The sequence below is a fragment of the Uranotaenia lowii genome, chromosome 2 (genome assembly GCF_029784155.1).
Source record: "Uranotaenia lowii strain MFRU-FL chromosome 2, ASM2978415v1, whole genome shotgun sequence".
NCBI classification, from domain to species: domain Eukaryota; kingdom Metazoa; phylum Arthropoda; class Insecta; order Diptera; family Culicidae; genus Uranotaenia; species Uranotaenia lowii.
In genome coordinates this window covers 388,839,994-388,866,013 of record NC_073692.1, presented here as the reverse complement: position 1 = coordinate 388,866,013, position 26,020 = coordinate 388,839,994, and the positions used below count along the sequence as shown (strand labels likewise).

General features: G+C 35.6%; 1 protein-coding gene across 6 annotated transcripts in view; it reads left to right on the top strand.

The window, feature by feature from the left end:
* The window catches only part of LOC129748946 (phosphatase Herzog), a 192,873-nt gene that overhangs the window by 113,952 nt on the left and 52,901 nt on the right, over positions 1-26,020 (top strand). For all 6 annotated transcript variants that reach the window (XM_055743760.1, XM_055743761.1, XM_055743758.1 and 3 more), the window contains exon 3: positions 21,719-21,957. In XM_055743760.1, coding sequence (XP_055599735.1) covers positions 21,719-21,957 — 239 coding nt within the window. The remainder of the gene's footprint in view (positions 1-21,718; positions 21,958-26,020) is intronic.

The following is a 26,020-nucleotide window of genomic DNA, read 5'->3' as shown; positions in this document are numbered from 1 at the left end:
TATGATCTCGAAAAACATGATTTAATTTTTTTATGAAATGCAAAACCAAATTTGAACCAGGACTTCAAAGCAGCTTTTTATTTCTAATTTCTTAAGATTGTTCGAACTGAAATTTAAAAATCCAAAACTGAATACAGGATCTGAATTACAAAAAAAAAATACAATTTTGGTTATGAGAATTATGGAATCAGAACCTCCGAAATTGGTTTAATTAAAATTAAAATTTTATATTCAGACCTGAATTTCGATGAACAAGTGAGAAAATTTTGAAAAAGTGTAGCATAATTCCGAACTTGGGATGAATTTTTGAGATTCAGCTTAAGTTTTTAGTCTAGAAGGTTACTTTTGATTACCCTTACTCTATTATCATTATTTGGTTCTGAATTTAAAATTTTAAGTGTAGAGTCTAATACATCGCTTGCTGTTTTGGATCCTCATGGGGGGGAACCCCCAAACCCCCCCCCCCCCCGCATTCCTACGGCTATGACTATGTATGTATCACTTTTTATCATATTGTGTTTTAGAAATGATTCATTGCGGTACTTTTAAGATTTCAAGTGGACATTCAGGAAAATTTAAATAATAAAAAATAATACGATTTCTGTCAAAAATTCAGTGAAGTTATCTTCAAAGGCTGAAAAGGAAATGACATTTTTTTTGAACGAATGACAGATATCGCAGGATAAAATTATGGTTGCGAATACTAAAATTATTTTCTTCAGTTCAACATGCTTGCAAATATTTTATTTTCGTTACAAACCTCAATAAGCATTAGCGTATTTTTTAGAGATCTAATAACTTCTGAATTTGAAGACTGATTAAGAAGTTTATTCGAAAAAAAAAGCAACACTTTGTTTTGTGGATAATTTTTAAATGCATTGATGGGAATTGATGCAATTTTTAGTGAAGCTACGTAGTAATATAATGTATACGTATTAAATTGGGTGACAATCTGACTTGTGGTTTTTAAGATATCGTCCAATACTGAAGTTCATTGACAAATTGTTTTGGGCAGGATCAATCCAGGAAAGTCCCAGTGGGATACCCGAAAACAGCTTGAAATCAACTATTCGACTTAAGTTCACATTGACAATCATTTAAGAATTCCTAGAGGATCCAATAGTTAGCTAAAATTTGAATAAAAGTGAAAATGATTCCATGAAGAACATTCCAAGGAATGTGAGAAGTTATTTCAAGCTCAATCCAAAAATATCAATAGAGGAAGTGATAAAAAAACATTTTAACTGATTTGTCTAATTGACTTATAAACAGGTCTGACTTCATTTCTACAAGGTAGAAAAGCGTGCCACTGGTAAAATAATCAAAATACGGTGGTCAAATCGTGCGCAAAATATTTGGACTGCTAGTGGGGAGATATTTTAAAAAGTTTCGTTATGAACAGCAAAACGAATTCTTCAGCGGTCATCTGGCAAATTTCCATCCAAAACCTTATCGTTGAAAAGTCTCACCAGATGTATAATACTTGTGGAGTCTAACGATCTGTGAAAACTGAAAATAACTCAGTGTTTAACAACGATTGACACGATTGAACGTGGATGGATACATATACAAATAAAAATGGCTTTAAATGAGGCTGTTTTCCCTGCAAAGCACTTCAATAGGTCCCTGTGTTTTAGTTAGATCTGGAATCGTCCTAGCAAACATTTAAGAAGGTATATCGCAGGAACAACAGAATTATTCAAACAAGTATATCAGATAAAAATATTGTATTAAACTTACCAAAATAGCATATCTATAGCTACAAAAGTGGAGGCAATATATCTACAATGACAAGATTCCAACGATTCGATTTCCCCACAAAATGCAAAATAAAAATTTTTAAGTAATTTGAGCAAAACGAAAATAAAAATTTTCTCGACCGAGATTTGAATTCCAGTCCTCCGAGTTCGCAGTCCTGTATCTTACCACGATACCAACTCATTAGTTGATAAGATCTACGCTATAGCTCTATAGGTAAGATTTTCTTTTTGCGAACCGGTCAATGGAAGAAAGGGAGAGATTGGATAGAGCTTCAAACGATGGACCGCCCATTTATCGTAAATCAGTTCACTCAAATCGTAAATGTCGAGTTAGCGTCCAACTTTTTGGAGACATATTTACGAATTGACTAAACTGCTATCCGACTCAACTATTTTTGGGCGAAGCTTGTCGTAAATGAATGATAGAAAATCACTCAATACCAACTTGTTTACGATGGTTATTGAAAATGTCTTAATAATCGATTTGGATTATCATTTCTATTACGATTTCATGTTAGGTGGGGTGCCATTACACCAAGATTTTCTTTAATATTAAAATAATTAAAATAAGTAAAAATTTTAGTTTTAAACCACTAATAATATTATTTTACAATCAACGTATCATCTTAATCAAAACTTATTTTGAATATTTGTTCATCCTCATATGACCTTCAATTTATCAAAAAGAAGTAAAATGGGCACCTCTAGACGAGATGAAAATTCTACTCATTAGTTCTTGTTTACTGTAATAGTAGCAATTCTCCAATTAACATTCGATGAGAACATCTGAGAAACATTCACCTACCAGTAGAAACGTGTCTTTTTGTGAGAAGAATGTATTCAAGTGTATTTGTCAGTGTGCTTGCTGTACTGCATGTCTCAGAGGGATGTTCAGTTTACCCCACACTCACAGAGTAACATTTACATATTTAAGTTATTCTGTAAACTTTTCTTAGTTCTTCTATCGTCTTGAAATTCCAGAATTAAAGCTTAAGTTGTTCAGAGTTCGAAAGTGTTCTTCAAAATAGGTATTTCCAAAATATCACGTTTTTTCGACCAAAAAAAACCAGTAGAAAATATAACTGAAACTGCACTGAAGTTTAAAGGAAAGACTTATCACTGACCCATCTTGATTAAATTTTTTTTATTGATATCATCATATCTATATGTATCAAAATTTTGCCTACACCTAGCTGTACAAATAAAGTAAAATATAGTTCAAACCAATTTAAAATAAAATCCATTTATCATCGGTGGTTGTCAACAACCAATTTCGATTCTCTAACCGGGCCACAGCAATCGTTCGTCGTTATGTGCTCCATCCATCCATAATAGGATTATACTTTTATTTTTTCCCGGAACTATTCCGGTCCGGAATTCAATGACCAAAATCCGATTTCGGTTACCCGAAAAATCCCACCCACAGTAACGGCACTTCCTTCCGCATCCGGGCAAGCTTCCCCAGTACCCTTTTGGGGAATCGATCTGCTATTTGTGTTGGTGTAAAATTTATCTTTAGAAAAAGGGAGCCAGAAGGAAAAAAAACTTCCTCATTTAACCGAGGACGGATAGCAGCACAATCAGCAGCTACTGGGAGCTAACAGATAAGTCTTTCATCTTTCTGATGCCGAGCAAATTCCGAAGTGTGACTCTTGTTTCCATTTCATTACCCTCCCTAGAGCTGGTGCTGTTGCTGCTATCATAGGAAAAAACTTTAGCCCCGAGGCCAAATTCGGATCAGGGGCCAAGATTTGCTCTGGTGAATTTCATTTTCAATCGCTTCTCAAAGTTTCCAGTTGGTATCAAACCCTCATTTCAATGTTTTTTTTCTCTCTTTTTTTTTAAAGTGGGTTAGGGTGTGGATGAGCTCTTGTACGCATCTAACTTTCAAGTGAGGAAATCGATTCCGGGCTACCTATTCCCAGGCAGCCAAAAGGTGGAAGTGGAAAATTGAAAAGCTTTCAATTTACAGAACGTTTCAATGGCAACTGATAGGGAAATCAATGAAGATATAATTGCAAACGAGTTCAAAACAGGAAAGTTGATCATTTTCACTAGAAAATTTAAGTCAATTTAAAAAATGAAAAAGAAGGGAATGGATGTCTAAAAATCTTAATGGATGTCGATCTGCTAAATTTATGGATTATGAGCAATTTACTTTCTATAAAAAAAAACTTAGCAAAATCTATCACACGTTGATCCAGGCTGGACTCTTGAAACAAACTTGGAAAAACTATCTTCACGAAATTGGTCTCATAAACCTCAAACTGGTTGCAACCCCCCGAGTGATGCAAAAGAATCAAATTTCAGCTCTCCCTGCATTCAAAAGAAAGACAATCGAATCAGCCAAAAACAATAACTCCGTGAAATGTCGTCATTCGATCGTTGATTTCACTAAACCAATAAATATCGACAACAAACCAGGGCACACAGCACTACACTATCAATCAGAATGGCGCAAAGGGATAAAAATAGCAAACAGCTGCCATTAACGCACCGGTGTGTGCTGGCAACGTGACAAATTAAAATTGATTAATATTCATAAATCATTGAGCGCGCATCGCATTGTGTTGGGATTTTATTAACCACTCCAATAATAGTTTTGGCGGGTGTGATATTGACCGATTGGATTGTATACTTTCGACTCGACACAGGAAATTCAATTGCTCCCGGTATCGGAATGCTGGAAAATTTATGTTGAAAAAGTATGTTGATCGTTGAACATAACGAAATGTTAACGTGGGTCAATCAATTGGGTTCAAATGTTTCCTGATCCATGTCTTTGAATATTTGACGAGAAAATAACATCGAGCTAGGTATTAGTTGTTCCTGTATTGTATAATATTGACAAGCAAGTTTCTTGAAAAAGGTGTGATAAAATGCCGGAACACCTGAATCATCAAACTGACAAGCATTCTGTTTGAAAACCTAAGCCATAGTGCGAAAGAAGTTGTAGAATATACTAAGGTTTTTTGCGGTATAAAATCCGTCGTTAACGTATAGGAATATTTTCGCTCAAAAAACGTGTGATTTACGAGAGCCGTATAAGTAGAAGAATCGTGCCCATGGCAAAAAACTTTTTACACGGTGAACATGGGGAAACCGTTTTTGAAAAACTGAGTATTGCATGTTAGATTTGGCCCTCCCCTTCTTCAAAAAATTTATTCAGACGAAGTTATAATACAGTATTCGTTCATTAATCGAACGCTTTTTAATCGGACAAGCTCGGTAATGGAACGTTTCTGGGGGCTGATTCCAAAGCCAGTTTTACTAAACAATCGGACGTTTTGGTGTAATAATTCGAAAAATTCAAGTTTTTTTTAAATATTTCTCTAATTGTATGCTCTCCTGTCCATTATTCGATGGTTTTTGTGCTCGGCTATGTTATCAGGCAATATAGGTGATTTCATATATTTTTTATCAAATGTTTGAGGTTCTTAAAACTCATTCGATTCAGTTTTTCTCACTATTTATTTATTACTAAACCCTTCAATAATATATAAAAATTGCGAGGAAAAATAGTTTTTAGAATCAATTTTTTTACCAAAATAATGGTTATCGGACGTTTTCGGTATTCGGACGCATCTTTCGGTCCTAACAGCGCGAGCGTCCGATTAAAGAGTGAGTACTGTACTTTCTTTTCTTAAGTGTGACAAACTTCAAGTTTGTCGCACAGTTTGGATAATTTTTTTCAAAAAAGTTGAATTTCTGTTGAGCTCATGTATATTATGTCACACAGTTTCCAGACTAAATCGAATTATTCTTAATCACAAACCAGTAAGCAAGTTAAGACAGCTTTTTGTTTCTTCGTAAAAATTATTGGACAGGTAAAGCGGGTCAAAACAATTGGTTATTGAATAGATTCCTGCATGTTTTCAAGTTTATCCTTTTACCTATTATATTTTATAAGTTCATGTCGTTATCAATAACATAGTAGAGGCACTGATGAAGTAATGTTCGATAAATTCAATCATTCAAAAAAGTGTCAACCTTCACAGACTGCATCATCTATTTCGACAGAGTATGACAAACTCATCCTCGTGATGGAAATTTTGGCTCTCATGGATATCGACAGAAAAAAGCAAACTGCTCGGTATATGATAACAGCACAACTCAGCAAAGACACAGTTGTTTACCTTTCCCCTTAGAGTATCGCACCGGGGAGGAACCATTGGAGCGATTGATGTATTTTTTTACGTCCCATTGACTCCGGCGGCCGGGGTACCTGCTTCTACTGGGACCAATTTTACAGAGCACTTACACGGTTGACCTGGTTGTACAATATTTTATAAATAATTAAATTTCCTCGAGACTTATGATTGATTATTTACGATTTTCCCGGAAAAGGGGTTCTTGGCCCGTCAACAGATGTTTTTTGTTGTTATCGATTACAGCATTAAGCAAACCAGAGAAGTTCATTGCTCTCGATGCGGCTAGCTAGAATCAATCTGACAATGGCAAGGTTATCTTTTTTGAGAAAAAAAAAATCACTTCCAATCAATTTGCAGTGACACAAACACTCACCTTCAATCAGTTTGCTATCGGCAAGCAGCTCGTGGCAGAGAATTTTGTCTTGCTTCTAGACCCGGTGTCCCAACTGATTTGAACAAATTATTGAAATATTTGCCCGTGACCGACCGCCGTTCCTCTTCCTCTACATTTTTCAAATCGGTTTGCCTACGCTTCCAATCAAAGGTAGGTCTCTGGTAGATTCTGCGGTGTTTTATTCAATCAGGTGAATACAGTATCGGTCGTAAGATCTATGTATCATTTGAACGGTTTTGCTTGTTATTTAATCAAAATTGAAGAAAAATTTCCGATGCAACAATAGGATATAAAATTCTGTATCGTGAAACAATAGAATGTAGTTATGATACCTATCATAAAATTATGGTTATAGAAAATTCTTAATTTGTAGAGGAAAACAAGTTAAACATAATCAATTTAACAAAATTTTCACATAAAAAACCTCAATTTGGAAGTTTAAATACTTTAGACCCCACAATGAAATAGCGCATACAATAAAACCAGTTGATGAATGATAGATGAAACGTTTGAACTTTCGACCTCGACTGTTCTCCGGACACGCTAATGGATTCCCCGATAGCGGGTGCGGATCGTAGACAAATCGTTTTTTCCCACTCAAATATGCCAATTTCAATATCTAAACGGTTCAACGATTTCCCCTTTCCACCATTCTTTATCGAACAAAGTGAGGTCGAAAATTTACACCACTTTCAGAGGATCTTTGAGCGAAAAAGTTCCCAACGGGGTATGGTTGAAAGGCCAACTTTCTATCGGGCACATACACACCCAATGATGAAAGTCTGCTGATGGGTGTTTACGTTAATGAAGGATTTTCCTGCTCTATGTAAATCAAATGGGTTTTCAATGAAGGGAAGAAAGCGCAAAAGTTTTTCCATTAAGCTCACCCAAACAGCTCAATTGAGTATGTATTAAAAACCCCTTTCCCGAACTTTCGCTCATATGGCTTCGCAATAAAGAACCGATTGAGGATGAGGAAATCATAGGATTGCAATATCGACTTCAAACGAAAGTTTTTACATGGACAGTGTAACAAGTAAGGGATATTTTAAATAATGATTAAATTTTAAGCAGAAATACCTTGTCTTGCAGCTTAAATAGAAGATCAACTTTTTTTAAGTGTTTAATTTTTTTCATCGAAGACGAGAGAATAAGCCGTAGGTTACAGAGGTCCTCGAAACACTTTTCACTATTAAAATGTTCAAGCCACTTGACACGGAAAGAATAAAAAACATTTCATGCTATAGTTTGCTGAAATTATTGCTCATAAGAATTTACAATAGAACCCTTACAAACCATTTCGAAAAGCACTTGAAACTTCCAAGCGGAAAAACTAGACGAATTTTCAGCCGATTTTTTTTCCTTTTGACAACGTTAAATTTCAGGTGCTCTGTTTGCTCCTTCCTAAAAATAAAAATGGATGCGACAAACTCATACAACCTGCACCAAAATACAAATAGATATAGAGAGGTAAAAAAACCCAAAGAAAATCCAAAGAACGTGAAAAAAATAACCCTCAATCGAATTACTGCCAAATGCACACATCTGTGAACGTTCGCTGTTCTTTCCCATTCAGTTGAGCGGAATGTCGAAAAGGATTGCGATAGTTCAACGAACTTGTCACCCCAAAAACGTAACATCCTGCATCAGCAGTCGTTCAACATGTCGCTTGTTTTTCGTCAAGAGAAAAAGCAATACCGGGGGATGTTTTCACAGAATGGGGAGTGTAAGCTCTCCCTAGTTTGGTTGGAGTAGAACACTAAACATAAAAAGTTGCAAAAAAACACTAGTGGCACAATTTTTCCTTCGCAAACTTCGCCCGGGAAGAGGTTGTTGAACTCCTTAAGGTAGCAGCGGATTTATGTTTTCATTAGAAAATGGAAAAGCTTGCGTCGTGAACATTATCCTGCCTGCCGCTAAATAATTGTTCACTTTGGCGAACCGTTACTTGTTGGTGGTGGCACTACGCCAAAATTAAACCAGGAATGATGTTTCTTTGTTGGCAGAACAGGCAGCAGCAGCAGCAACATCTCCTCGAGTAAGAGAACATGTAACAAAGACTGGAGGAGTTTCATTGTTCGCTTGGCGTTTCACAACAAACGAGAAAGATTGCGATTGATATGAAGGTTAATGAGAGGACACAGGAAGCTGGGGTTTGTTTTCCCTGGGATTTTTTTTAATTAGATCTTTCAACTTAAAACTATATACTGTAAAAAATATTCAAGTTCAAATGAGATATCTAAAAAATAGGTACCAAACCAAAGTCCTTTTCTAGTTCGGTTCAAGTTTCATTGTCGACACCAATGTACTCGTCAAGCTAGTTGCAAACTTGTTATCATAAGTTTATCACAGATAAACAGATATACAGGCGAACTAATGAATTTTGTTTAACACTAAACGTACCGGAGGCGGTCAAATGACGGTTTTTGAACTTTAAACGATGATTACGCCTTATATAATTGTTTTTTCGCAAATTTATCGACAGGACTATTTTTGTTTTTGAAATGCAAGTATTTTTGCGTTTTTAAATTTTTTTTAAGTGTTACGGTTTTCGAATAACGCATGTGGTATACCTATTCATACCGCGAGCGGTCAAATGACGGCAAACACCGTTTTCGCTAAAACTCCCTTGTTTCTCAGCCGATTTCTACCAAATTTATAGTTTTGAAAAGCTTATAACTCGACTCAAATATGTTTTTCAGACAATTTTCAGCTACAATCAAGAACTTTAAAGTTATTTACAGTACAAGAAAAATTTTATGAAAAAACATGCTTCAGGAAAAAGGTTGTAAATCAGTTATTAAGTGCTCGAAAAAAATTTCACTTAGTGCCTGAGAAAGCTGAAGTTAGAAGCTATATGTTGCACATATGGAACATTTTTTTAAAAATTTTCTATGATCATGGTCACAAAAAATGTAAAAAAGTTGTGTAAAACCCGTACTTTTCAATCAAACAACCGCCAAAGCTGTTCCTGTTACAGTAGAAAATTTTGAAAAAGTGAATTAAAAAGTAGACGTAATTTGTCACATTTTGGCATTTTTTGAATTTTTAAATACGAAATACATAATTTATGACGACTTTTCAAAGGTAGCTGTTTTTCGAACTTTTTATCAATTTGGATTTTCTAAGACAATTCCTTCACCTAAGCTCAGCTTTGCACTGGATTTTGAGTACGTTAACGTAAGGTTTAGGCAATAAAACTATATGCAAAAAAAGCTTATTTCATACCGGTTCTAGTGGTGTAACTGCATTGGCGCTGCAATGCTTGGCAAAAATATTATAAATAAAACAGTGAACTTATTTCTGAATTTTGAGAAGTCAGCAGAAATTCTTGCTTGGCAGACGGGCGCAGTGGGTGGCAATATCTCAAAGCTATTTTGCACACGAAGACGGATGAAAAGAAACGAAAAAACAAACAAGCATTAGCTCAAATTTTCTAGTTTTACTTTCAGAAATATATTTATTATATTTTTGTAAAGCATTGCACCGCCAATGCAGTTACATCACTAGAACCGGCATGAAATTTGCTGTCTTTTGCATATAGTTTTATTGCCTAAACTATACGTTAACGTACTCAAAATCCAGTGCAAAGCTGAATTTGGGTGTAGGGATTGCCTCAGAAAGTCCAGATTCATAAAAAGTTCGCAAAACAACTACCTTTGAAAAGCCATCAAAAATTATGTATTTAGTATTTTAAAAATCTAAAGATGCCAAAATGTGACAAATTACGTCTACTTTTCAATTCACTTTTTCAAAATTTTCTACTGTAACAGGAACAGCTTTGGCGGTTGATTGATTGAAAAGTACGGGTTTTACACAACTTTTTTACATTTTTTGTGGCCATGATTTTAGAAAATTTTTAAAAAAATGTTCCATATGTGCAACATATAGCTTCTAACTTCAGCTTTCTCAGGCACTAAGTGAAATTTTTTTCGAGCACTTAATAACTGATTTACAACCTTTTTGCTGAAGCATGTTTTTTCATGAAATTTTTCTTGTACTGTAAATAACTTTAAAGTTATTGATTGTAGCTGAAAATTGTCTGAAAAACATATTTGAGTCGAGTTATAAGCTTTTCAAAACTATAAATTTGGTAGAAATCGGCTGAGAAACAAGGGAGTTTTAGCGAAAACGGTGTTTGCCGTCATTTGACCGCTCGCGGTATGAATAGGTATATACAAAGTGTCGGTATGTTTAGTGTTAAAAATCACATCGATCTATTTGAACCATTTTTTGTTTCTCGTCTGAGCTTCCAGATGTCTTCAAAGACATCATGAAGAACTGTTAAAAATGCCTGTGTAGATAAGAAAAAATCTTTATCTCTATCTAGACAGCTTTGAAGGAGTCATATGGGGTTATTGTAATTGAAATTCTGGCATGATGAAGGGGGGGGGTCAATAATATCACTCTGATACAATTGGAAATGACTTGACGCCTAAGTATCATTTCGTAGTAAAACTACTACAGTTTTTCTATACTTAGGAGCACTCCCGGTTAACTAAGAATGCAAGTGAAATACTTCGTAAAAAAGCGGGTGTACTGGGAGATGGTGTTGGCCCAAAGATTTTTTGCTAACGCCCAACCCAACATTCAGTGGTCCGATCAGTAATGATCGCCCACAGTAGCTATTGTTTGTCCGTGACATTACTCATTTCAGTATGGCACATCGTTACAACAAAGCTTAGCCCACAGTCGCTATTTTTTGGTTCTTACATTACACAGAACAGCATTACACATCATAACAACAAGGTTCAGCCCACAGTCGTTATATTTGTCTGTTACATTACACAGAACAGCATTACACATCATAACAACAAGGCTCAGCCCACAGTGGCTATTATTTGTCTGTTACTTTACACAGTCCAGTATAACACATCGTAACAACAAAACTCAGCCCACAGTGGCTATTATTTGCCTGTTATATTACACAGAACAGCATTCCACATCGTAACAACAAAACTCAGCTCACTGTGGTTATTATTTGTCTGTTACAACAACAGCTGAGTTACTCAGAGCCACTAGATGGTGCTGTTTTTTGTTTTCAAAATCACTGAAGCATCCTTATATTCGATAATCATATTGGATTTTGACAATTTAGATAATTTTAACAATTTTGACGATTTTGACTATTTTGAAATTTTGACAAATTTGACAATTTTGACAATTTGTCAATTTGACAATTTTGATTTGTTTTACAATTTTGATATTTTTGTCAATTTTGACATTTTTGACAATTCTGATTATTTTGACAAATTTGACATTTTTGGCAATCTGGAGAATTTTGTCAATATGACAATTTTGACAATTTTGATAATTTTTACAAATTTTACATTTTTGACGATTTTGTAAATTTGGTCATTTTTGTCAATTTGACAATTTTGACAGTTTTGACAGTTTTCTCAATTAGACAATTTTGACAATTTTAACAATTTTTGAAATTCTGACAATTTTGATATTTTTTACAATTTTGACCTTCTAGTAAATTTTGACAACTTTGACCTTTCATTAAATTTTGACAATTTTGACAATTTTGTCAATTTTACAATTTTGACAATTTCAACTATTTCACCACTAAAAACAGGTCAAAAACCGCCTCGACATTATTCACGCATTCTGAACAACCTCGACTCAGTTGTCACGAAAAGATCTGTTAGTAAGTTCTGAGTAAAGGCCGTTTAGGACAGAACTGAGTAGATAAGTTACTGGCGACTCAGAACTAAGTAGCGAGTACAGATTAAAATGCGTTTCATTAGTTTCTACAACGGTTCGACAACTAGAGGCGCTGCAGTAAAATAAAACAAAAACCGATACTAAGTGGTACACGTTCAAGCCTTATCGGCGAGTTTCATGAAAACGAAAGTTTGTATCAATGGTCCTAAAACTATGTACTTGACGATATGAAAAAAAAAACTAATTGTTAGATTTTCAGGGACTGAATTAAAGGTAAAAGTTTGCGGTAAACCTTAAGCAATCGACCAATTTCCGCTACACTCGGAAGATAAATACAGACGTTGCTGCATCCTCGCCGGAAAAAATAATCCTGTAGCTGATTTAGAATTCCGGTTAGCAACTTCTAGCTTCCCGAACGCCGCCGTCGACTACAGACAAGACGACTTACGGTACTTGCTGCTAAACAGCACCCGCGGTTATACCTTTAGATACGGGAAAAACGTGATCCTTTTACTGATTAGATAGCAGCAGCTTATCGCGGTCGGTGTTGGTGGGTAGAAAGAAAAGCAGCTAAAGTTGTTTCTTTTTGTAATTCGAAGGCTTCGTCAAGCGCATCTGTACATGACGATTTTTGGGAAAACACACCGAGCGGTGATATGTCACTCATCACTTGGAAGGGAATGTTTATCTTTGATGTCGTTTGATTTGTCAAACATAGAAACGTATCTGGTTTTGCCATTAGCTTGGTAGGTGGGTTTTGAAAAAAAAGCGCGTTTTTGGTGCAGTTGATAACAAAATTTGCACCACTTATCGATCTCTGTTAGAGTGCACCCATATCGTATGATACCCGAAGCCAGAAGAGGGCATGACATCACTTTGAAGCAAAAATATAAATATAGAAAAAAAACCTGATAAGGATTCAGTGGTGTTCGCTTGGGGTTCGGTTTATACTCTCTGCCCTTTGCGGAGAATATCGGGAATAAATAAATTTACGCACAGGTGCCATTGAGTAGGGTAATACATAAAGCAGATAGATTAACGGCACACCTTTATCCCACCCTGTCTTCCACATATAGGCCTTTCATCTCGCTGGAATCCTTTTCAATCCACCTTTCAATAGTAGATCACACAAAAGGTCACCCAATTGACCAACAAAGAACGAGCAACATCGTTTGTTCCGTCGTCCGAAAGCTAGAATGAGAATGATGATGATGATGATGCCGTTGTTGTTATAAGGCCGATCGGCCAAGTCATCTAAAAATAGAAACAGACTGTAGCCGTCTACCGATGTACCATCATGGGATACATGATTCGCCCCGAACTCGATAAGCGTGCTAACAAGGCCGTGTGACGTCACACATAAATATTGGAGATAAAAGTCCGCACCGACATTTCCTCTTTGTTCGGTCTAAGGCTAGCATAGAGCTTCTGATGTTATCGTGTACATATTTAGACAGCTCCTAGCACCGTTCTAAGAGTTCCAGGGGATGCTGCAAGCTTGAAAAAAAAGTGCCACTCATCTTGCATGCCTGTCACCAATATCCGTCGACATCATCATTCTCGAAGGTGTCATCCGTCGGAGGGGAAAGTTAAGAGTGGCACTTTTGGCTACGGTACAAAGGCAGGGCCAAGGGTGGATCGAGAGCCCCGTAGAATATTAGCCTTTTTGAGTCAAAAGCTTATCACCTTTGAGGCTGAGCTGAAATTCGGGATGGTATTTACGGATTGAAAACGTGGGAGATATTGAGCTTCAAAAAGATTTGCTTTGTCTGGAAGCGTAAGCGTATGGAAATTGAACATCAAAACATGAACGAAACTTTGAAATTCAGTTCTTAAAATCTACATTTTATGCTCATACATCGATTACTTTACAAATTTGGTTTTCTAGACATAATCTAGACATAATTCTACATAATTCTCTTCAAACACCGTAATATGATACGAGTTACAAGAAATAGTTAGCAAGCATACAAGAGAGGTATTGTCCATCTGAAGGGTATTCTCCGAATGCTTAGCCTTATTTTCCCGATCAATTTGGAATAACTCGATGGTCGAGCACCTTACATCTTATAGTCATCTTACATTTAAAATAAGGAAACAAAAATCGCTGCATGTGCAAACAAGATGCTTCGCTAGAAAAAATTATGTCAAATTTCCATACGAACTTGAAGCTTGTTCAGCGACCTCTTAGAACTAACAATAGAGTTGATATTTGGCATGGAGACGTTGGACAGGGAACGATTTTAGCCCCACAGTTCTGATCTTGGAACATAACCCTATTTTTGGACCACCCTATTGGACATGCAAAGTAGACTGAGTTGATTTGGAATCATTTTTGAATTTCTTAAACCTTAAGTCTAAAACGCTTCATTTTGGTTCAAAACTCATCCATGATTTTAGCAAAAATTTTAAGTAACGTTTGAGTAAATTTCAACTTTGAGTTTTGTATGGGAAAATTGAATAATTTGTTCTGATAAATCAACATCATTTTTTTCTTCTTCTGTGAAACCGAGCCTGCTAGTGATTTTTGTGTCAATTTATAAATTCGTACTTATTAGGCAAAAAAGTTAAAAGTTAAGCTGTTTAACAGAGTATGTCTTTTAGCATTCAAAAACAATAAATTCAATTGACATCACTGCTGGGTGCATAACGAGGTATTGCATTACTACTTTTTATGCAATACTTAGATACTATCCAGGTTAAAAAATAAAAATAAAAGTACCTTTATGCTACGGATAGACTATCGGGTCTAGACAAACTTTTGGAATTCCTATTTTTTTAAGACTTATATACAAACCATCTACTATTATTAATCGTTGAACTTTTTTGACGGTTGTCATGAGAAAGTTTCATAAAAAATAAAGAGTGTATTCGAAAAAAAATGCAACACTTTGATGTGTTATTGACCTTTGAATGCATGAGCGTAAATTGATAAAATTTTTAGTGAAGCTTCCTAGTAATCTATCTAATGTGTTCGAGCACAGAATTTGGTTGCAATCTGTCAAGTAGACTCGGTATGCTGTGACCGTCGATGACGGAAGTGTTCTTTTTTTAGCGAGAAAATTTTCAAGTGCTCTTAAACCCATGTTTCAAAAGATTATTTGTGAATATCTATATATGTACATATATAAAAATGAATGTTTGTCTGTCTGTCTGTTCCCTATAGACTCAAAAACTACTGAACCTATCAATGTGAAATTTGGTATGTAAGAGTTTTTGGGGTCGGAGATAGTTTCTAAAACACTTTCAAACCGCTCCGACTTAAATGAGAGAGGGCTCCCATAGAAAGTAAATAATAATATGACACAATTCGAACAATTGTCGGAAACTACTGAACCGAACCACGTGGAATTCGGTGTGTAGTTGTTTCCAAGATCGAGAACGGTCGGTTTTTATAATCTCTCTAAATTTAAAAAGAGGAAGCTCCCATACCAAATTAACATAAATTTGACACAATTCGAAAAATTCTCAAAACTACGGAACCAATTCACGTGAAAGTTTGTGTGTAGCCGTTTTAAGATCGAGAATAGTTTTTATAACACTTCCCAACCTCTCCAAATCCAAAAAAGAGGGCTCCCATACAAAATTACCAAAAATTTTACACAATCCGGACAATCTTTGGAAACTACAGAACCGATTAAAGTAAAATTTGGCGTGTAGCCGTTTTGAAGACCGGGAATAGTTTCAATTTTGCTTTCAAACCTCTCCAAATTGTAGAAGGGGGGCTCCCATAGAATATTAATACAAATATGCCACAATTCGAACAATTTTTGGAAACTACTGAAGCGATCCACGTGAAATTTGATGTGTAGTTGTTTTCAAGACCGGGAACGGTTTTTATAATACTTTCAAACATCTCTTAACCTAAATAGAGAGGGCTCCCATACAACATTAACAAAAATTAGACACAATTTAAAAAAAAAAATCAAAACTACGGAACCGTGAACGTTTTTGTGTAACTGTTTTTATGACCGAGAAAGGTTTTATAACACTTTCCAACTTCTCCCGAAGTAAAAAAAGAGGGCTCCCATACAAAATTATCGAAAATTTTACACAATCTGAACAATTTTCGGAATATACTGAATCTACCAAAGTAAAATTTGGCGTGTAGCCGTTTTGAAGACCGGGAATAGTTTCTATAATACTTTCAAACCCCTCCAAATTAAGGAAGGGGAGGGGGCTCTCATACAAAATTAATAAACATATGACACAGTTTGAACAATATTTGGAAACTACTGAAACGATCTACGTGAATTTTTTTATGTAGCCGTTTTCAAGACCGGAAATGGTTTCTAAAATACTTTCAAACCCTTCCAAATCCAGCCTCCCTCTCATACGAAATTAACAAAAATTGACAAAATTTTAACAATTTTCGAAGCATTTTTGTTGAAAATTAATAAAAGTAAGCGCTTTGACATAATGAGATGATTTATTGATTTGACAAATAAGTTTAAACAAAATTTGATGATATGTTGCATTGATAGACGCTTCCCATTTTCTCGAATAAAGACTCTTATATTCAATAAATGTAACATACACATCATTATCAAAACCGATGTCTTAGTTTTTTTCATAAAATTTGGCACAGTTTTTGATTATTTACATATTTGCCTGTGTTTAAATACTCTTGCCGCATCGAAAGGGCGTTTTTTTTTGTTATTTAAAGGGTTCATTTATTGAACTGAAGATCCCTCCTACTTTTTTTCTAAAGGGCGGTTCCTTCAATCTACAAACCTTCAAATAAGGTCGGGACTCAAGATAATCTAGAAGCTAACTAGGATGTTTATTTTGATTTTATTATTTTAACGAACATTCTTTTTCTATGGAAGGGGTAGCAAAGCAGGCCTGGTCAGCTAGTTAATTATAAAATCCAAGAAGTAGTGTTAGGACGTTCGCGTTACGAGAGGGCTTAGCTAATCAAATTTTTAAAAAACTTGATCCATTTCCTGTCCTTCTGCAATGCTGTCGATCACTCATACTAATCGGGGATGAAACCTTCGGAGTCATCTATTCATGTTTAGTCCTCGAAAAACGTTAAAGCTAAGTATTCTCATGATTATTTTTTTATGATCAGTTAATCGAAACTTGTGAATTGAACTTAAATGCTACAATGTTTCCAATGTGGAAAATTATTCACAAATATTTCTGACACATGAATAATGTTGCAAAAATCATTTCGTAACTTTGATAAAAAGGTTTTGAATGCTTTCAAAGCAATCGTTTTTTCACAAATTCTAATTATAAATTCAATCAGTTCTATTACATAATTTGTCCTTTTTAGGTTGAAAACATTTTTTTTTCTTGTATCAATCCTAAACATGGATTGATTCTTTTCAATTTTACCTTATTTAAATGTTCAAAACTTGAAAGCTATCTATATTTATTTACATCATGATCAAATCATAAGCAGGACACAAGTTAAATTTTAATATTTCTTGTCAAATGCGGGAAGTCGTTACATGAATCTTTCAATCAATAGGGGAGAGTAGGGATACTTGATCCCTTTTTCTTATTTTCACCATATCTTTTTGGAAAAATTTAGCAACTCGCACTCTTTTACATTTTCTGACAGCGTGTAACTTCAAGTTTCTATTCTACAAAAATTAGAACGATACTTGAACCCGTAGATGAACTAGAAGCATTTTCGTAGGAATAAAAAAATGCGATATTTTTTAAGTTAGGGGAGACTTGATCCTTTATTCAGGAAGCCCTAATCCATGGAAAAAATCAAACAAAGCCCCAAGGTAGAATGTTAATTGACTATTTTGGTCATGTTTGTTCTCATTCCACAACCTATAATTGTCAGAAAAAAATTCTATAGCTTATTCTCAACCCTTACGACATTGCATACTTACGGGTGCAATTTTTTATAAACAAGAGAAAATCAATTATTTTAGCCCTTTTCTTCAGATAATTGATGGATGAATATTAGCTAATGGATAAATATTAGTAATCTCGTTATCAGCCATGACCACGATCCATTGAGAAGAAGAATATACCGGGATCATTTGTACCCATATATTAGGGATCAGTTGTACCCAAAATCAACATTTTAGAAAACTTTTTCTGAAAAAAGTTGGGAGTTTTCCATCGCTTTGAAAATATTGTATTTTGAAGTTCATTTTACACTCGAAAGATTGATGTATTGGAATATATATTTTTGTTATAATATTTCCATGTTAGGAACATTTTAAAATGATGAAAAAAGATCTTCAACTACATTCTGTTAAATTTTTCAAACAAAGTTCATTAACCCAAAAACTTATTTTGTTAACATTTTTTGAGCTTCAACCATTGCTGTTTTGTTCCATTTGGCACATTTTTCTAGAACATTTGATCTTTGTACGACATTCCAGTTTGGAGATATTGCTAAGGAATCAAGTATCCCCAGGGATCAAGTATCCTCATTCTCCCCTAAATATATAAATATGATTTATACGATTGACTTCAAATGTGTCACAATTACCTTTCAAAGATGTTTCTTATCTGGCTTTGATGTTTTGATGAATAAAAAAAAAATTTCCTTTCCTCAACATTTCCATTTAAATTTTTTGGCAAGGATGCAGAAGTGACCTCCGTCCTTAGGCACAAAGTTGTTCTTTTTTTTCCTTACCTATCTATTGACTACTAGGACGTAGCCGGCGCCGTTATTGATGTTTGAAGAGAGAGCCTCCAGAAGTCTCAGTGGTGAACCCTAAAGTAACTGGAAATCAAACTTTCGTTCAAAATGCACGTGGTAAATCGTTTAAGGATTCCTAGAAGATCTAACAGTGAGCTAAAATTTGAATAAAAGTGAAGATGATTGATTTTATGAGTGTGAGGAAGTGGGAGGTTTGATCAAACGCAATTCGAAATTTCAATAGGGGAAGTGATAAAAAATCATGACACCTGACAGGTTTCCAGTCAGAAACTTTTCATTGGCATGTCTCGCGTGGATGTTTCTGGATGATAGAAGACGGGAAAAAATTTAAAAAATCTAAGGAAGCTGACGATATGTGAAAGCTGCAAATCAGCTAGTGTTTCATAACGATTGACATCATGAATGGATAAATCTACATAGAAGACTACCTCCAAATCGGATAATTTTCTCTGCATAGCACTTCTAAAGGTCTAACAAAGTTGATTCTCTATTTTGATTGTATCAGAAATTGTGCCATTTTGCGAAAACTAGAATGGAATGATTAAAAGTCAAATAATGTTGTTTTTGTTCCGAAGTAGGACAATCGGTTAAATTTACCATAACTTCGACCGAATTAAAAATTTTGAATAATTTCGCAGGTCAAGCACGTGAAACAAAAAAAGTTATCAAAAATACCCTTGATTTGCAAAAAAGGATGGTTCAGAGTAGACATTACGGATGACGCACGTGGTGCCCAATTCAAAATTTTTTTCATTGGACGCTATCTCAAAAAATAATTGGTAGAACGTCACATAAATTAGCACATGAACACTTAAATAAACTTCAGAGACGAACCAGTTTCGCGAACATGCAAGCATTTTTTTTTTGTTTTTGTTTTGATGAAATGTCTGACGAAAACTGAACACTTGGAAACTCTTATTCGGGTTTACTGACTCTCATCTTGTTTCACTGTTGATGGTTTTTCCGAGAAGAGGATTTAGCTAATCAGTTTATTACCCTCGGCCTCCAACAAAAATCAGACAGATTTTGTACAGGGTGAGATTTAGCGAAAAGCGTATTATGATTATTTAATAGGATCTGATTAAAATATTTATTTAAAAATTTACAATAAAGTTCAATGGTGAGTCTATTTATACATTCTCTTAAAAGGAATTGACTCCCATAGTATTTGTTGGGTTGGTACTTCTCTAGTTCAAGAATCATCTATTTTCCGCTCAAAATTTAAGCGATTCACTTTTTTTCTCCGAAGCAAAGTTAAATGCCTTTAAAAGGTGAGTTCTCTAAATTTAACCAGACACATTGAGCCACCTGTCAAAATCTATTACGTGCACCACGAGTGAAAAACGGTACAAGGTACAATGTGCAAAGCTCAATGCAGCCGAGAGTAAATTGAATTGCCATTTGCTAAATAATCTTCGTTTACTGGACCCAACATTCCAAACAACCGAAACCCATATCAACGTTTTCAGCTTCTATTAGATTTATTAGCCGTTTCACCCCGGAATGGTCACAGCACAGCCCATCCATATTGGACACGGGAAGCATTAGAAGATGGTAAAAGTCAGGAAAAAAATTTGCTCAATCACCGAAAAAGAGCCGCCACCGTTCGTCACGTCATGAAAGCGAAAGTGATTGTGTCTACTAGCGTCTAGTATCATCATCCATCAGATTCTATTTATATGAATCCATCCATGTAGTCGTCTATCATAAGTATATTTTTCGATGTTTCATGCCATCCAGGAAGCAACAGCTTTCTTGTCAGCATTATGAGACAGCATTCTTTAAACGGACAAGCACGCTTGACGGAATGTTATATGAATTCCTAAGACGACGGAACGTGAGTTTATGTGCGTAATTTGCTTGTGCCGATTAACTTTTGCGTAGACAATATTGAATAGTTTTAGGTACAACCTTTTCGAAACAACGACGTCATGTGATATTTTGCTGACGGTGTGAAATTAGGAATTCCACCATTCCCGCCCGAACCTATGTACCTACCCGAACTTTGGAAATCGATTCAGCGGGAAACTTTCTCTCAAAGCAGGCAGAAGCTTCAACAAACTAAATAAACGAGAAACGGTTGGAGCAAAACAAACACACCCATACGAGCAAACATCCGGACCCCGGTTCCCGATCTAAGGCTTGAATGGGAATGCTAACTACCCGGCGCGGGTTGGTGCCCATTGATGTGTTTGGCTCTTGTTAAGCGTTTAAGGATTTTCCGGCGAAATAATTTATCGGCCCGGCACACCGGTTGCTTTTGTGTGTGCGATGCGAAACGAAACATTGAAGCGGCAGGGCCCAAATACATACATAGGTAATTGACACTCACTGGCTCGAGGTTCAACTTTTGACGTCAAGTCTCTGACGCCAATCTGAGATTGAATTCGATTTATTTTCGGGAAAAATTAGATTTTACGGGAATATTACAATCATTTAGCATTCATCTTAATTTTATTATTATTCTGTCAATATGTGCACATGAAAATCAAACACGATTTTTTGGCGAATTTAGGCTCATGGATAGAATCTGTTTCATACAATCAACATTTCGACACTGAAAACTGTATAAAAATTGCCTTTTTTCAACAATGTATGTTTTTGCTTGCAAAGTTAAGTCCACGACCTACTTGATCTGAAATTTTAAGTCATTGGCATGGTCGTCTATATACGGTTCTTTTTTAAACATACCTTCGTGATAATTTTCTCTTGAAAATTTGATTTGGAAATTACACTCTCTGGAGCCACTTTTGCCTCCATATTTTGTTTGGCTTACTCTCAACCCTCCTTTAATTCAATAATATTGTTGTGAAAGTGTTTGTTTATGGATCAATTTCTAGGTTTTATTTTCCTTTGTTTAAAGAAAATAGAGTGAAGCGAAACAAAGAAGATTTTTCTAGCATTTTAAAAGTATGTTCCGAGCAATCTCTGGAGCCACTTCTCCAATCAGCAGCTTCATCGGATCCCCATTTCTTCAGGAATATGTTTCCAATCAAGCGGTAAAACGGTTCACTTTCATTTTATGTTCCAATAAGCCATATAATTTGCGTTCTCAACACATCGACTGACTTGTGTTTTCTCTTGTTTCTTTTATCTCTTCCAGTGAACAATGTAGATAGGCTAAAACCACCGAAGCGAGGCTTCTTCGAGACGATCTTCTGCTGCTGGCGGAACGCGCGGACGAAAAGCAATCAGAATGGCACCCCCATCGATGGTTCGATTACGCCCCCGCCGATCTCCGGCCAGCCCCGATTTCTGCTGCCCCAGATCCGACACTCCGATATGCACAAAAAGTGCATGGTGATAGACTTAGACGAAACACTAGTGCATAGCAGTTTTAAGGTAAGTGGGACAGAGTCCGGATGTTTTCGTTGGATTCGTTTGACATACATAGCTCCGGGATTGTTATTTATTGGAAAATGCTTCCCCCTTGTGTGGCCAGTAGTCGCATATATAAATTCTTCCGCTCCAAAAGCGGAAAAGTGAATTTGCTTTGCTACACGGAGTCGGTTGTCGTGATGTGAAGATAGATTGGATTTAAACTATCAAAGCTGAACTATTTTTACTTTGACCAAGAAAGTTCGAGCTAAGAAAAAAAAAACAAATAAAAAGAAGGGAGAACCTTTCCAAGTTCAAGTTCACTGCGGCAAATGTTCTGGTTCTGGTTCCGCTTCTAGTACTGCCGTAATATGGTTCCCTGCTGATGACGACGAACAATGCATTCAACTGCAGCAGGGTTTGCATACTGTAGCGTTATCGATTCTCAGCTAAAGGACTCCGAAATCGTACGGGTGTGGATAGAATGGGATGTTTATTTTATTATAGCACCGTGTCGTCGTGAGCTCTCGAACGAGGTTCCGGTCAAGGAGAAATTCATCTTGTTGCATGTCGAGCAGCTTTCAATGAACGGATCGGTGAGCTAATTAGAATGAAATGTAGGACACTGGATCGGAAGAAGGTAGAGGAAATTGGCAAAAGCCGTTACGAAACGTGGAAGCAGAATTGCTCTTCTGTGAAAGTACACAGACGTTTTCCTGTACAAAGTTGTTCGATACTCGAGTCAAAATTTTGTCTTGTAATCTGTAGAGAACCAACGTTTGTAAAAGAAAAATTAAAAAAGAAAAGGGAAAATTAAATTAAGTTGGGAATTGCTGAAATAATTTTCTGAATTTATTTTTACATCATTCGATACGGCTAAACTTTATTTTCAACTTTAAACGAAAAAAGAATGACTTAAGCTTAGAATGATAGTTTCCCTTTTGAATTGAAGTCATACCTCAGTTTACATTTTAAATTTATAAAATTTCTCACCAAAATAAATCATGGATTTTTGTGTTGAAACCGGGGAACAATATTAAGGAATTTTTAGGATGGCAATCTGCTTTCCACTCTATAATGTATACATCAAGAAAAAAAAATCCAGAAATACTTAAAAGACTCACCGTTTTTATTGAAGACTAGCTGACCCGGTGTGCTTTGCTACACCTTCCAAATTTATATGATATTTTCAGGAATGATTCAATTTTTTTTTGTTTTGTTGGCATTATTATAAGTCAAATTAAAGCATAATTCATAAGCAACCGCTATATAATGAGAGCTGCAGCTGGAGTTTCGAATTGCAACACAAAGATAACTTAAACTAATATTCTGAATCTTGATCTATAAATTTGTGTTAAAGATCTGATAATTTTAATCAGTTTCTTTAAGCTTCGCCCTAAAAAAAGAAGGGTCTCAAATTACGCAAACAATCTATCTTATAAAGTATGAATGTTTTTGCATTATATGTTCTGGATTTATGCTAAAAAAACTGATAAGAAAGCCCCCCCTTCCCTGTCCTCCCTTCACCCCCTGCTGAATGGAGGTCGTCATCTTCAATAATCATACCCATTTTTTTTCGTTCCCAAAAATTTGCTTATATCAAATATAGTTCTTTATATCAAATATAGTTGATAAGTGTTTAAGCTTTACAACAAAATTTATATGGAGCCCCCTCCTTTCTTCCCCTATCTACACTGTAAAGCATAAGGGTCTATAATAATCATAGAAACATATCTCGTAACCAAATACCTTTGCATGCCTTATTTGTATCCATTTTTTGGCTTCGTTAGCAAAAATTAAGAACTTATGCTAACAAAATTCTATTAGGCTCACATTCCTCCTCCTATGTACCAACTCACTGAATGGAGGATGGTGTGTCAGATAATCATAGAATCATACCAAGTTGTCTCGGATTTTGTAAAAATTAGTTAAATGTAAGCTTTCCTCTTCCCTTCCTATATTCCCAATTCTATCATCCTACTGCAAGAAAGGAATTGTTTCACATAGAAAAATTTCTCGTATTGAAATACCATCCCATGCCAAATTTTGTTTTATTTGCGTATTTAGTAAATTCTTGAGTTATGCATAAACTTGAAAGGAAGTACCATCCCCCCTTCCGTCCTCCCAATTGAATGGAGGGGAGAGAACTTAATATTCATAAAAATTTTTTCGTAATCAAATACTTTTTGATGCCAAATTTGGTTTCATTTGCTCGATTAATTCTCGAGTTATATCTTTCTACTGAAAAAAGGTGAGGCTTCAATTTATAATAGGAACATTTCACGTATCCAAATATCCTCACATGCCACATATGGTTCACCTTGCTCGATCAGCTCTCCAGTTATACTGAAAGTTGTAAAGAGAGCTCTCCTTCCCCTTTTCCTCCACCTCTTTGAAGGGGTGAGGGATAACAAATATTCATAGAAGCATTCCTCGTACCCAAATATCATTCTATGCCAAATTTGGTTCCATTTGCTGTTGTAGTTTTTGAGTTATGCAATAAAAATTGTATGAAAATTCCCTCCCTCTCAAACAATCATAAGAACATGTCACGTTCCCAAATATCCGCCCATGCCAAATTTGGTTCCATTTGCTTTATTAGTTTTTGAGTTATGTAAAAAAATATGAAAGAGGCCCCTCCCACTTTCAACTGCAAAGAGGGAGGGGTCTAAAATAATCATTAAAATATTACTCGTATCAAAATACCTTTCCATGCCAAATTTGGTTCCAATATCTTGATTAGTTTTCGAGTTATATGAAAAATTGTAAGGAAGCCCCCCTCCCCCCTTCCTGTCACCCCACTGAGAGGAGAGAGGGAACCTAATATTCATTGAAATATTTCCCGTTCCCAAATACCACCCCATGCCAAATTGGATACCATTTGCTTGATTGGTTCGCGAGTTATGCAAAAAAATGTCTTTTGTTTGGGAGGCCCCTCCCCCCCTTCCTGTCAGGGGGAGGAGTCCCAAACCATAATAGGAACCTTCCCCGGCCTCCAATACCCCCACCTGCCAAGTTTCACGAAAATCGGTTCAGTAGTTTTCGAGTCTATAGGGAACAGACAGACAGACAGACAGACAGACAGACAGACAGACAGACAGACAGACAGAAATTCATTTTTATATATATAGACTAGCTGACCCGGTGTGCTTTGCTACACCTTTCAAAATCGAATGATATTTTTAGAATTTACTCAAATTTTTACTGTTTTTTTGGCATTATTTTAAATCAAATTATAACATAATTCATGAGCAACCGCTATAGAATGAGAGCTGCAGCTGGAGTTTCGGATGAAAATCCAAAAATAACTTAAACTTATATTCTGAATTTTGATCCATAAATTTGTGTTAAAGATCTGATAATTTTAATCTGTTTCTCTCTGGTTCTCTGTAATTTTAATCTCTGTTCCAACCAAGGACTAATAAAATCGTGTACACGAGTGGCGATTCCCGCTCGTCTACGATTTTTACTCGTAAAGGTTCGTCAAAGCGCGAGCAGGCTGTGAAAAAAAATCCTATAGGTTCGCGAACCATAGGAAACACGAGCGAGGCAGTCCAACCAACAGACGATTCTTTTGGATTTTGAATCCTGTCTCGCTCGTGGAAATCGTAACATACATGAAAATTTTTCCCCGCGATTTTGGCTCACGAACCATTTAGCGAAAAGGTTCATGAACTTTTTTTTGGAAGGGAACGCGTGGTTATTCGATTTTCTTCCGTAGGCAGGCTGTGCGTCTCTTTAGGTACGCGTACGGGTAATAAATTGTGCTTCAAGCAGCAGCAGGAAGTTCTTCATTTTCCACTGTTCTTTCAATTATTGTATGGAATATTTCTGTTTTATTTTTTAGTTTATTAAAAAAAAAATTTTTTTTTGATAACTTACAGCGTTTTAAGATTAACGAAACTCTAAATATTAAATCAAATTCATTCTGCTATGTCAACTCCTGGGTGGTCAATTGAATTAAACAAAGCTTTTTGACAAAATTATGGATTAGAATAGGCACAAGAAGGCCCTAATAATGATCTTTAACAACCGTTTAAGGAATAAATAATCAAATCAAATCTTAGAGCCTTACAATTTCATTCAA